The sequence below is a fragment of the Phalaenopsis equestris genome, unplaced genomic scaffold (genome assembly GCF_001263595.1).
Source record: "Phalaenopsis equestris unplaced genomic scaffold, ASM126359v1 Scaffold000002, whole genome shotgun sequence".
Taxonomy (NCBI): domain Eukaryota; kingdom Viridiplantae; phylum Streptophyta; class Magnoliopsida; order Asparagales; family Orchidaceae; genus Phalaenopsis; species Phalaenopsis equestris.
In genome coordinates, this window is record NW_018164444.1 from 81,274,592 (window position 1) to 81,288,022 (window position 13,431).

The 13,431-nt window shown below is 34.9% G+C and overlaps 1 protein-coding gene across 2 annotated transcripts in view; it reads left to right on the forward strand.

Annotated features, from left to right (window-relative positions):
- Positions 1-2,986: 2,986 nt before the first annotated feature.
- The window catches only part of LOC110029151 (UNC93-like protein 3), a gene marked incomplete at its 5' end in the record, with an annotated part of 12,322 nt that continues 1,877 nt past the window's right edge, over positions 2,987-13,431 (forward strand). The window contains 8 exon segments of one of the 2 annotated variants that reach the window (XM_020731321.1): positions 2,987-3,050; positions 3,144-3,257; positions 3,823-3,867; positions 6,891-7,126; positions 7,447-7,537; positions 8,910-9,022; positions 9,299-9,422; positions 9,501-12,382. In XM_020731321.1, the coding sequence (XP_020586980.1) occupies positions 2,987-3,050; positions 3,144-3,257; positions 3,823-3,867; positions 6,891-7,126; positions 7,447-7,537; positions 8,910-9,022; positions 9,299-9,422; positions 9,501-9,512 (799 nt within the window). 2 annotated transcript variants of the gene reach the window in all.

A 13,431-nucleotide genomic window follows, 5' to 3' on the forward strand; every position in this document is an offset into this window, starting at 1 on the left:
GCGTTTTAAAACCCCCGCCCGCACTTATAAGCTGCCCCAAACGGACCCTAACGAGGTCGGTTAGGGTTTTTTAGAATATTAGATATATAATACATTATAACTATATAACTTATATTATATTACTATATAAATATATAATATTTAATAAGTAATATTAATTTATTATTATAATAATTTGTTATATATTATAATAGAATTTAATTTTATAACATATGCTAATTTTTTTAAAAAAATAATTAATTATGGTTTATAATATTTAATATTATGAATATTTGTTATGTATTTATTAATTAATTATTTATTTATTTATTTTCGAGCCAATTCTAGCTGAACACGAGCGAACAAATTGTTATTCGTGTTCGTCTCGTTTACATTTTGAGCTTAAAAATTTGTTCATGTTCGGCTCGTTAGGCTTAACGAACGAGCTGAACACGAGTTGTTCGCGAATAGCAAGCCAAATTGATAGCCTTAATGGAGAGAAATAATTAAGAGAGGGGATAGTTAGGGTCTGTTTGGCGCAGCTGCAACTTCCAGTTTTCAGCTGCAGCTGCGCTGCCCGGAAAGCTGCTGCGGGGAAGTTGGTTATCTGTTTGTTGCAGTTGTGTGAAAACAGCGTGGAACATATGTCATGGGGTTGGTTTTGGGCTTAGATTTGCCTTACATGAGGCTTTACATTGCTTACCTTTGTCTTGCCACGAGATTAAAATGGCTTGGATGAATTGGGTTAGCATATTTTTAATGGCTTATTTTGTCATTCCATTTGATTTGGATTCTTGGATGGTGGATTTGAGCTTTTGAATGTTTGAATTTAGGCTTTTGGATGGTGGACTTTTGGAAATTGGATTTGGGCGATGAATTCGGGAAAATTGAAATTTTTGTGAACTTTTTTCATGACAAAAATTTTAGGCCTTTTATTAAGTGAATTTGAATTTTGATTTTTTCCTCATTTTGAATTAATGTATTAATTTTTTATTTTGATTACTTTAATTATCATAAATTTTGTGAATTTTGATTCTAAATAACTTTAATTAATTGATTAATTTTTTACTAATTCAATTATCATAATTTTAGTGGATTTTGGTTTTAATTAATTTCGATTTACTAATTAATATTTTATCTGGATTAATCTTATTATCATAATTTAGTTGATTTATATTTTAATTAATTTTAATTTTGGTGTTTTTATTATGTTTGATTTTCTTTTAATTTTTATTTATTTTTAAATTTTGTAATTTTATATTTGATTTTAATTTTTTAACTTTTCAACGTTAATTTTAATCTGAAAATTTTAATGAAATTGGCTTAATTTCAATTTTGGTGACTAATAATTTTTTTATATTAATTTTAAGTTCAAATTTATTTAATTTGTGATTAATTTTATGATTTAAATTTTAATTTTTTAAGTTAATGATTTTGTAAAGCTTGATCTTAATATTTTAATGATGTGATTTTGAATTTGTTTAATTTGAGTTTTAATTTGTAGTTTTCACTTTATCTACCGGAGCTTAAATCCAAAAATTCATTAATCTGCGGATCTCTTGCATTTTTGGGTTTGGCTGGATTTCAGTGTGGTTTTATACTGTCATAACTAGAGAATTTTATTTGTTGAATTCATATATGTCCGGTGGACCATGCCCAAGGAATAGAGCGTTGGACTGATGAAAGAGAATGTGAGAGAGAGAGAGAGAAGAAGGGGAAGACTTGCCCCTCTCGAGGCGAATCGGGGTGTTACCTTAGAAGTGAGGGGAAAACCCATTTTACATGAAAGGACCATCCTATTTATAGATGACAGGATGACCAAAGAATAAATTATAATATTAGCCTTATTTAAAAAGAACAATATAGGATATTTTAGTCTTTTATATTGTTGTGTTCCGTTAAAAAGTCCTTCTGAGGCCTCCATCGAGGGCAAATGTGATTCTTCTGAGCCCTCCGTTTGAGGGGGGGAAGTCCTTCATATGAGTCCTCCGTCCGGGTGAAAGTCTCTCGTCTGAGTGAAAAGTTATCCGTTAGAAGAAAAGTTGGCCGAGGGTAGCCAATTCGACGGGAGTAGACTTCAAATTACCTCAAGATCCGTGCAGACCATTTTTTAGCACACACTATTCATGTGGCAATAGAGATGAGCCTTGTAGCTCATCATATTTTGGCTAGTTTTTCTGCTCTTTTAGCCTAATATTTTTTTCTAGGAAAATTTACATTCATACCACACATTTCTTATGTATTTACATATTTAACACTCAAAGTTTGATATTTACACTCATAACACTTTGGTGTCATAAATCTATGCATGAAAGTATGTATTTCACTTTTAAAAAGATAGTGGTGATGATATTCTCGATTTGACTTTAAAGATTTAAGTGGTATGCATGTAAATATGAATGTTTAGGTGTTAGAGATAGGTAAATACATGAGAATTGTGTGGTATGCTATTTTCCATTATTGACTTCATGAGTTTTTCTCTTTCTTTTTTTTTTTCTCTTTATTACCTCATGCATCTCAATCTGTCTTTAAGATGCCTCTCCATTCTCCATATTTTGTCTGTTATTTACAACCATTTATAAGACATGCAATCAGGACATTTCCCTTCTAGATTATATTTCACATTATGGGGGTTTGCTTTTATAAGTTCTCTGAATTGATACTTCACTGAAACTTCTCGTAGTTGTTCACATTTTATGGGGCATTTACATGCATACCACTCATTTCTTATGTATTTACATATCTAACACCAAAATTTTACTTTTTTACATTTATAGCACCCATTTATACCACCCTATTCTCTCATATCACATCGAAAATATCACCATTTTAACTTGAAAAAAGTGAAATACACAGCTTCATGCATAGGTATGATGGTATGTATGCATTGAAGTTTAGGTTTTAGTTGTGTAAATATATAGGAAATGAATGGTATGTATGTAGATCTTCCTTTGATTTTTTATTGTAGTATTTGTTCATTAACTTTAATTGAGGTTTGTTTTTGTAGGTATACGATGGTGCCGGCTTCATTATATCTTGGTTTCACAGCTTCTATAATATGGGTTGGACAGGTAATTTAATGAAGATGATTTCTTTCTCATGTTGCTAATATTCTTCATGGTTTACTCGACAACCTCAAAGGTTTGATAAAGTGGATCTGATAGGGTACGTATCTTACTTCGGCAGCGCGCAGCCATGCAAAAGATTGGAACTTGCACGAGGGCACTGTTATTGGTGGCTTCAATGGAGAATTTTGGGGTTTTTTTGCTAGCACGCAGGTATGCTATCATCTTATTTCTTTTGAAACTCTTGTTGTTGATTTGTTTTGGTAGATTTACATCTATAACACTCAATTCCTATTTATTTACATATCTAACACCTAAACTTCAATTTTGACGTACATGCCACCTTACCTATGCATGAAAATATGTATTTCACTTATTAAATGTTAACATGAGGATGTTTTTGATGTGAAATGAAAGATTTGGGAGGTATAAATGTAAAAGTTTAACTGTTGGATATATAAAAACATAGGAATTGGTTGATATGCATGTAAATGCACCTTCTTTTTGTGATGTTCGAGTGGAAGGCTTGAGTAATAGTTAGGTTACCTCCATTTTGAGCTTGAGATTGTAGTGCGAAAATAGAAACAACCCTCTCTCTCCTTCTAACATAGGTTTAATGTTGCAAATATAAATTTTGAGACATTTTCTAAATACTGAAGCATCATTAGGTCGCTTAGGCTCCTTACTTGTGGCACACTTCTATTATATTGTATGGATTTCATGCAGTCTTGTTTGTTTTGGAAATAAGCCATTGACATAACTAACTTTTATTTTACAGGTTATTGGCAATTTGATTTCACTACTTCTTTTACAAGATGGAAATGTAAGTTGCAATATCCCAATCGATTCTAAATAACTCTTGATTTATTATTTTAGTTTTCTTGTGTTCTACCCCTATGTTTCTATTAGTATAATAGCTTGTCAATCTGTATGTAGTACTTGAAATCTTTTTTGAATAGCTTATGTTGCCTAATCTTGTCTCTAGTGGCAGACAAGATTTGAGAGAGTCGTCTTAGATGGTTTGTTCATATTAAATGTGGGTCATTTGATGATCCGGTTAGGATAGTAAATGTTTTAGATTCGACTTATGTTAAGAAAAGCAGAGGTCAACCGAAAAAGACTTGAGCATGTTGTATAAAAATGGTGTTAATTTATTAAAGTTAAACGAAAATATGACACTCAATAGGACACAGTGGAGAAAAGAGATTCAGTTAGCCGACCCTACTTAGTAGGATAAAGGCTTGTTGTTGTTTTGTCAACTAGATGAAAGTTGCATTTCCCAATCACAAAATACTTTAATCTTATAATATTAATAAGGGTGATATTTTTTATAGGGAGATTTACACACATAATACTCAAAACACATATATTTATACATATCACACCTAACTCTTTATATTTACATGTGTAGCACGAAAAATCATCTAATAGACTTAAAAACGGTGTTCCGTTCTCCTTGGTTGCCTTCTCAGGGAGCGGGCTTCACTGGAGCAAATGGTGTCTTATCTTTCAGTTTTCAGGTGGATTAACGTGCAATTCACAGGTGAGACTTCATCTAGAACAGTGCTCAGTACCGTTTCCCTGCAGGTGTAACCGATGAAGACAATTATATGAGACCGAATTCTGCTCAATGAACTCAGAGTGTTCGACAAAATGCCCTTCTCAAGAAGCAGCTATGGCAACCAGAACTTGGCAGAGTTAATGTGAAAAACTTCCAATTGGGTCACGAGAAGAAGAAGGAAAAAAAGAAGAAAGTCTGCAACCAATCTGAAAAAAAACTCATTATATTCCCAAAATTTTCTTTTCCACTGTCTCAAATTCAATTTTGACTCTAAAGTCCTGCACTTACCTGATGAAGAACTGTGTCATGTCAAAGAGGGATGAAACACCCAGACCAAAGGGGAGGTTAGATTGGGGCTGAAGGTAGGTGTTTCTATAAGGAATAGATTGGCTTCGGAAGAGATGGCTCCGTCGACTATTGCTCCTCATGAATTTTTTTAGTGGTAATAGAAAAGGATGACGGGAGGAGGCGGAGTGTTATTTTTGGGTATTAAAGAGAATTTAGGTGTGATATATGTAAGCAAATTAATTTGTGTGTGAGGTAGGTAACTTCTAATATTTCAAGTGTCATGCATGTAAAATTCCCATTTTTTTATGTTTTGCTACCTCGCACTGAGGAGTCTGGAATGCATGTATTCCAATTTTTCTTTTGGTTAAGTTGTCCAAGGATGATTTTTTTTTTTCTCACTCTATTACCCACAATCATTTCAATTAGTTGGAATGCGCGCTGTTCGAAATTATGGTTATTTTGAAAAACTATTCATGGTGATATAGAATGACTGATTTGATCACACAAGGCCTTGGCTAATATTTTAGTTTATACAAAGTTTGTAAAATTTTGTCATCAATTTACTTGGTTGGAGTAGATGAGTTCTATTGTGGGAACATTGTCTTCCACCATTTAGCTAAAGGAATGCATTTAGAATCAATTTCAGCTTTTATTGTCCTAAATTGAACTTTCTCTTCCTTTTGCCTATAGGTACTAACAGTACAAGTTAAAATGAACCTTTTATTAGGTGCTAAAGATGGAGAACATTAAATTATTAATATTCTATTTTGTAGAGAAAGATTGATTTGGAGCAACTCAAGGACATTTTGAATAGAAAATTGGTCTTTAGAACTAGTAGGTGGGCTGATATCTAGTCCCTTTGACAATAATCCTATTTTTGGAAAGGATACAGGAAGTTAGCAAACTAATTTTATAGAAGTTATGCTGTGAACAATTTGCTTACCCACTATTGCTTTCTTTAATATCATAAAATTTCTAGATTGAAGGGGGAATAAATGGAAGCTATTTAGTTTATGAGCGTTTTCAATTTTTTTTCCTGGATAATCAAATGAACAACCAGTGCACATATAATGAATTAGCTTCAAGGGAAACTGAATTATGGACGCAAGTACATTCAAAATAAGCATGAGTCTTACACTAAGTTCTAGGTTTATATAATAAATAACTTGATTGGCAGGGGCAAGTGATTTCTTTTGTTTGATTTATTTTATCTTAGCTATCATGAGCATTGGAAAATAATTTTATTTAGTCCTTAACAAACAACTAAAGTTTGCTAATGTGTTTTTAAAAGAAATGGAAATGCCATAATTTTGATTTGTGGGACAAAATCATAAGAAAAAATCTATTCCATATGTGCATTCCTAACTATTTACATGGGGTCATTTTAGATCTGGAGTCTATAAAAGTGTCAAATTAATTCTGAGACTCTTTTAATATGTGTTGAAATACTCTCCAGTATGGACTATTTTGGCCCTCTTCAAAAGAGTGTGGAGATTAAATTGACATATTTATAGACTTTGAGAGTCAAGGAACTATTTTGAATCTAGCACAAGATAAATAGATTGTCTTTTGAATATTGCAACCGGATCCACTGAAATCTCCACTATCCAATGTGATGGAGCTTTTTTATCAAGGAATGCTTTATCAATTTTCATTTAAAATTTGGAAGATTTACAGTCATTCCACTCAACTCTCATGTATTTACATATGTAACACCTAAACTTCAATTTTTACATATAGATCAACTTACCTAGGCATGAAACGGTGCATTTCACTTCTTAAAAGTTAAGATGATGATATTTTTTACGTGATACAAAAGATTTGGGTGATTTAAATGTAACAAAACAAAGTTCTCATGTTCGATATGTAAATACATAGGAATTGAGTAGCATATATGTAAACGCCCCTTCAATTTAACAGAAACAGTTATTGTAATGTTGTCCTTCATGCGCATTATATTTTTCGTGCATATTGTTGACTTGACTGCATGACTGTAGGAAGGTGGCGGCTCCACTGGAACAGGCTTACTTTTTACTGTTTTTCTTGGCTGCATGCTCTTGGGTGCTATATTGATGTGCTTCTTATCGAAAAGAGACGAAAAAGAGGAAGATTTCCCGTCACACGCCTCTATCGCGACTTTACTGAAGTCTATTACAGCTCCTTTACTCGAGATGCGAGTTCTGCTAATCATTCCTCTTCTTGCATACTCAGGGTTGCAACAAGCTTTCGTATGGTAAAAAGTTTTTTATGCTGTTATGCATTACTGAGACTGATTCAACGCTTGATTTGTTGTTTTTTTAGCACACAATTCTTATGTATTTACATATCTCATGCCTAAATTTTTATATTTACATACATAACACTTTGGTGCTATAAATTTATGCTCGAAGAGGTACATTTCACTTTTAAAAAATGGTATTAGTGTTATTTTTTATGTGATATTAAAGATTTTAGTGTATATGTGTAAATGTGTAAATACATAAGAATTGTGTGCTATGTATGTGAATGCCCTTTTTTATTTTCTTGGTGTTAATTAAGTTGTGTGATTGGTAGGGCTGAATTTACAAAGAAAATAGTAGAACCGGCTCTCGGGGTGTCGGGCATAGGTGGTGCAATGGCAGTGTATGGCGCAGCAGACGCAATTGTACGTGAAATTTTGCATAACTTTGTTTTTGTAGTTACATTTATCGTTGGAGTCTATGTTTTGCTGTGATCTTCGCCTTCGTTAGACAAACATTTTCATAGGAGTATTTGTTCTCCAGTTGGCACATTGTTCTGAACATGTGTTCATGGCAAGCTTCTGTAATAGTTTTTCAGTTTGAGGAGGAAGCTTTGTTTCTATTGCTTAATCTTTTAAGAATTTGGATTCCCTTGTGATTTAAGATACCGTTTGGAAGTTACATTGTAAGAAATTTAATTAGATGTTATTTTTATTGATCCACTATTTGCAATGGGTGTAAAGATCAATTTAGCTTCGAACCATTTAAATAGGGACTAAAAATAGTAATAGACTCTTTGAATGGGGACTAAAACAGTCTCGAGAGGTAGGGCTGTCAAAAAAGCTTGTCAATCGCAGAGAGCTTGTGTTCATCTCGGTAAATAGCTTGTATCTAATTCGTTCGTTAAGCAAATGAGAAACACACAAACAATTGTTTTTAGCTCGATTTATAAACGATGCGAAAACGAACGAACTTTTGTTCGATCATATTTGGCTCGTTTTGAATTGAATTAATTAAATAATAGATAAATATTACTATGCTAATATTTTTTTATATTAATTTATGTTGTGTTTAAAAAAGATTAAATTTTATTAATTTTTAAATAATTTGAGTTAATTTTGAGTTGAACACGAGCTGAAATGAAGAAACAAATTTGAATCAAGTCAAACATGAACATGCTATTCACGAGACATTTCAAGCATGCAGCTAGCCAAACACGAACAAACACTAGGCTCGATCAATCTCGGTTCGTTTACACCAATACTGCTTGAAGACGATTTTGGTTTTTATTTAAATAGTTTGAGATTAAATTGCCCTTTTACGTAGTATGAAACCATTCTAGCCTCTTGCAAATAATCGGTGGTTCTTTCTTTTCTAATCTAATCAATCTTAGTATATGCCGTATTGTCGCGTGTAATTTATCATTCTATATAGGTTTTTTCTTGTGTAGTTTTCTTTTGATGATGTTAGAACTTTTTTAGGGGTGGCATCTATATACATACCTCCCAATTTCTACATATTTACATATCTAACACTTAAACTTTACCTTTTATATTTATATCATCCAAATCTTTCATATCATATCAAAAACAAAATTATTTTGACTTTTAAATGTAACATTACATCTTTTCATGCATAGGTAAGGTGTCACATATGTAAAAATTAAAGTTTAGGTGTTAGATATGTGTTGCACAGGAATTGAGTGGTATTATATGTAAATCTTTATCTCTTTTTTAGCTTCATATCATAATTTACATAAATGTTTTCTCACTGTTTGTTTCCTCTTTACTGGTGCAGAGTTCTCTGTTGGCCGGTTGGTATACTTCTAGTCTCTTTTCTGTCACAGTAATTGTCTCCTTTGGATCTGTTCTTCAAATTGCTGCTCTACTATGGTTGGTTTTTGGATACAGGTAAATTTTAAAAGGGGCATTTGCACACATATGACCCAATTCTTATATATTTGCATATCTAACATCCTAAAATCTGCTTTATTACATTTATACCGCCCAAATCTTTCACATCTCATCCAAAGTGACACTACTTAAAACTTATAAAAAGTGACTTTCACCTTTTCATGCATAGGTAAAGTATCATATATATATATAAAATGAAGTTTAGGCGTGAGATATGTAAATAAATAAGAATTGAGTGGTATTTGTGTAAATCTTCCATTTTATCATGTGCAGCTTAAGCAACGGAGCGCTTGGCTCGGTGTTGCCGCTTCTCATTGGCGCTATATGGGGAGTTGGCGATGGAGTGTTTAATACACAAATCAATGCCTTACTTGGAATGCTTTTTAAGCGCGACACGGTAATCATTTATATTTGTTTATGAAATCAATATTGGAATATTGTTTTTTGGTATGAAAATCTCTTTTTTTTTTTTTAGAGTTTTATGTAAAGTTGTCATCTTGGAATCAAAGAGGATACCTTGTTACAGCTCCACGGAGAACAGTGTGTGTGCTATTCCTGCAGCTCACACGCTTTACTGCTGCCCTTCCCAGCTACCTATCACCTTATTGCCATCTGCCAATCCAACCGCCAATCACCCTACCGGCCTCTTGCCCTCCTCTGTTGCAGCCGCCGCCTTCTTGCCCTCCTCTGTTGCAGCCGCCAGACAGTCCCTATAGTTCTTTCCCGCAGTCCACTTTGCTGTCCTCCTTTGCAGAACTCCACGTACCCCTGCTGCCACCTTCCAAAACCAACTCTTCTCCCTTTCCTTTGCGCTACTGCTGCCTCCGAAACCTGCATCCACCTTATTGGCACCCCCAAACAGTAGCTGCTGCTGTTTTATCGCTGTCATTTAGCTGCCAGCAGCCCGAACTTGCTGTCATCCCCAAACCGCAACCCCTCAATTCCCACGTTGTTGTTATTTCTGCCTACCGACACAACTACTATCATTCCGGCTCTTTACTATGCCATCCACTCCACATAACTGACTACCACCTCCCTTGGATCAATCCATTGCGGGGGGGTGTCTATGTGTGTGTTTAGTTGTAATCACATATTTGCTTTCGGTAATAATATTTACTTTTCTGTTATTATTTTGGTTAACTCCAATATTATTTAGTATCAAAGATAATCTAACCCTAGTCCTATTCTAAGGTTACCTCAATCCTCCACTACCTAACCCAAAAAAAAATTCTTTCCCGCCCTACGTCATCCATGCACCTTCTTCTACCTACCAAAACTTAAACCCTAACCACATCGAAGAAAATAGTCGGAGACCTGATCAAGAAGAAATAACATAATACTATTTATGAGAAATCCACAAAGAGATTTCAAGAACTTTTTATGGAAGATATGTAGTGAGAAATCCTCTAACTACAACAGAGTCTAGGGTCGCCTGTAGCCACAACGGTGACTTGCCAGATTGAATGAATGCAGCAAAACCCTTCCATCATGTAGATTCTAGAGATGAAGAACCACTACCTTGAAGATTTGGCCAGAAATATCAGAGAAGTTAGGATTTTAAATATTGTTAATTTGCCATATTTTGATGGTCACTTGGATCCAGACGAGTTTTTCAAGTGGGTCCAGATTGTTGAACGTTTCTTTGAGTACAGGATATCCCACCAAACAAAATGATGAAGCTAGCCTCTAGCAAGTTAAAAAAGAGTGCATCTCTATGGTGGAAGAACTTGAAGATTTTTTGATAGGGAGAAGAGATGAGTAAAATTACTATCTGATCTAAAATGAAATGAGATATACAACGCTAGTGCTTATTAGTTTATTACAAACAAGATGTTTTGACCTTAGCTTTAAAAGTGAAGAGCCAAAATCATCAGATGACCGTAACATCTTACAGACAAAGTTCAATCACATGTTCAAGCAATCGGAGGCCCGGGTTGAAACTAATTTAGAGTGGAGAACAGGTAGAACCAACTAGCATTCTCAAATCTGTCCCAACCAAAAAGTGCGTCAAGTGCCACGGTATTGGGAATCATGTCATGATTTTGGGCATTTTGCATCAGATTGTCCAAATAAAATTACACCCTATTTCACTAAGCAGAGAGCAACTAAAGAAATGGAAAATGACACAATAGTTAATTAAGAAAGTGAGGACACAAAGGAGTATTGGGTACCAACTTATGATAGAAATGCAGGTAATTCAAGTTGAGCTCGTGAGAGATATTCTAGCAGGATTGATAGTATTTATTCTAGAAGGGAGTGAGTTTGAGGTAAAGAACGTTCAAGTGAAGTATGACATTGTGATGCCACAAACTACATTTTTGTAGGTGCGAGAGGAGCATCAGTAGGACTAGCATTGGATGTTCAAAAGGACCATGAGCTTGAGGAGCCGATACCAGACACTAGGCAACTCCATACAAGAGAATTTTGGAATTTTCACGTATATAGTCTATCTTCTGAGTTGCCCCTACTGGGAGAGGTATAACATATTAAGATATTTTTGAACTACTTTTGGAAGATCATATGGTGTCATTTGAATATTAAATTTAGTTCAACAATCTACTCACCAACAGATGGTCATATGAGATGGTTGACCCGTAGAGCTGGAAATATTCTTAGGAGCTCTGCGGGAAATAACATTTTATAATGAGATCCAGATCCTTCTTGAGAAAAAGAAGATGTCTCTCCCGAGTGGTTGTTATTGACAGTTGCCAAGCTTGCCACAGTTTTCATTCCAGAATTAGTCCCTTTAGACAAGTTGGTTTATCGGATATGTCCGATCAAGTACGCAGAGTAGAGATAAATCACATACTTAATGGCTCAAGAGTTACTTTGTGTGAATTTGTCTCAATATACAACTCCAAGTCAGGTTTTTTTAGAAGATGATGGATATTTATTCTATTAGAATATGCTTTGGAATGACAATTTTTATAAGATTGACTTACCAGGAGACTACAATATTTTCGCTACTTTCAACGTGAAAGACTAGACTTCATATTATGAGACAACAGAAGCTTTGAAGGATATGGTTGAAGCTCTCCCAATCCTGAGAGACTAACGTGAGATCTTATCGCAGTCAAATCACTATCACGCTACAATACTGGTCCATAGGGTGACTGCTTGTGGGATTAGCGATCACGAGAGGCAGATCAAAATGACCCTTATGTTATTTTTATTTTATTTTATTTCCTTTCCTTCCTTTATAGTCATTTTCGAAATATGTGATGTATTAGGGCTTGGAGAGTTAGGTTTTGTATGACTTTGTTCGGGATAGCAGCCAGTGTCTCCGGTTTCCCCTTCTAGGGCTCAATCTAAGGGCAAGTGATGCTCCGTCTGTATCTCATTTAGAGGTGGTAAATATCCTCAATTTTTCCTTCCTCCGCAACCTTTCCTCCATTGTTGCCGTTGCCATACTGCTGCAGGCGCTCTAGAGAACAATTCCTGTGTTGTTCTTGCAGCCCCCACGCCTTCCCACCAGCCTTCCCAACCGCTTATCATGTTACTGCTGACTGCCATTCAACCGCCAATCAATCTACCAGCCAGCCAGCCACCTCCTTGTCCTCCTCCCCCACTGCAGCTCTCTATTACATTACCGTCGACTGTCATCCAACCGCCAATCAATCTACCAGCCTCCTGCCACCCAGCCACCGCCTCGTTGTCCTCCTCCCCTTCTGCAGCCGCCTGATAGCCCCTATAGTTGTTTCTTGCAGTCCACTTTGTTGTCCCCCTTTCAAAACTTTGTGTACCCTTACGGCCGCCTTCCAAAACCAAACCTTCTTCCTTTCGTTTCCACTGCCTCCCCAAACTTGTACCCAGCTTGTTGTCACCCCCAAACAACTATTGTTGTATTATCGCTGTCATTCGGTTGTCCAGATTTCAGCCCCTTACCATGCCATCCACTCTACATAACTGACCACCAACACCCTCGGATCAACCCCTTGTGAGGGCGGCATCTTATGTGTTATGTCTATTATTGTTCTCTCTTTCATGTGTATTTGCTTGTAATCATATATTTACTTTCAATAATAATATTTACTTTCCTATTGTTGTTTGGGTTAACTTCAGCATCAAACTCCCTTTATTATTAACAGTTCACATGAACTTAACACCCGTGCTTTCTTTTGATGATCTATTTGCAAAATTATTTTTGAGGCATTTACATACATACCACCCAGCTCCTATATATTTACATGTATCTGAACCCTAATTTTTTCTTTTTACATTTATACCAACCAAACCTTTCATATCACAAAAAAAATATTAACATTTTAACTTCTGAAAAGTGAAACACATCTTTTCATGCATAGGTAAAATGGTATATACGTAAAAATTGAAGTTTGGATGTTGGATGTTTAAATAAATAGGAATTGAGTTGTATGTATGTAAATCCCCCCCACCCACCCCCCCCC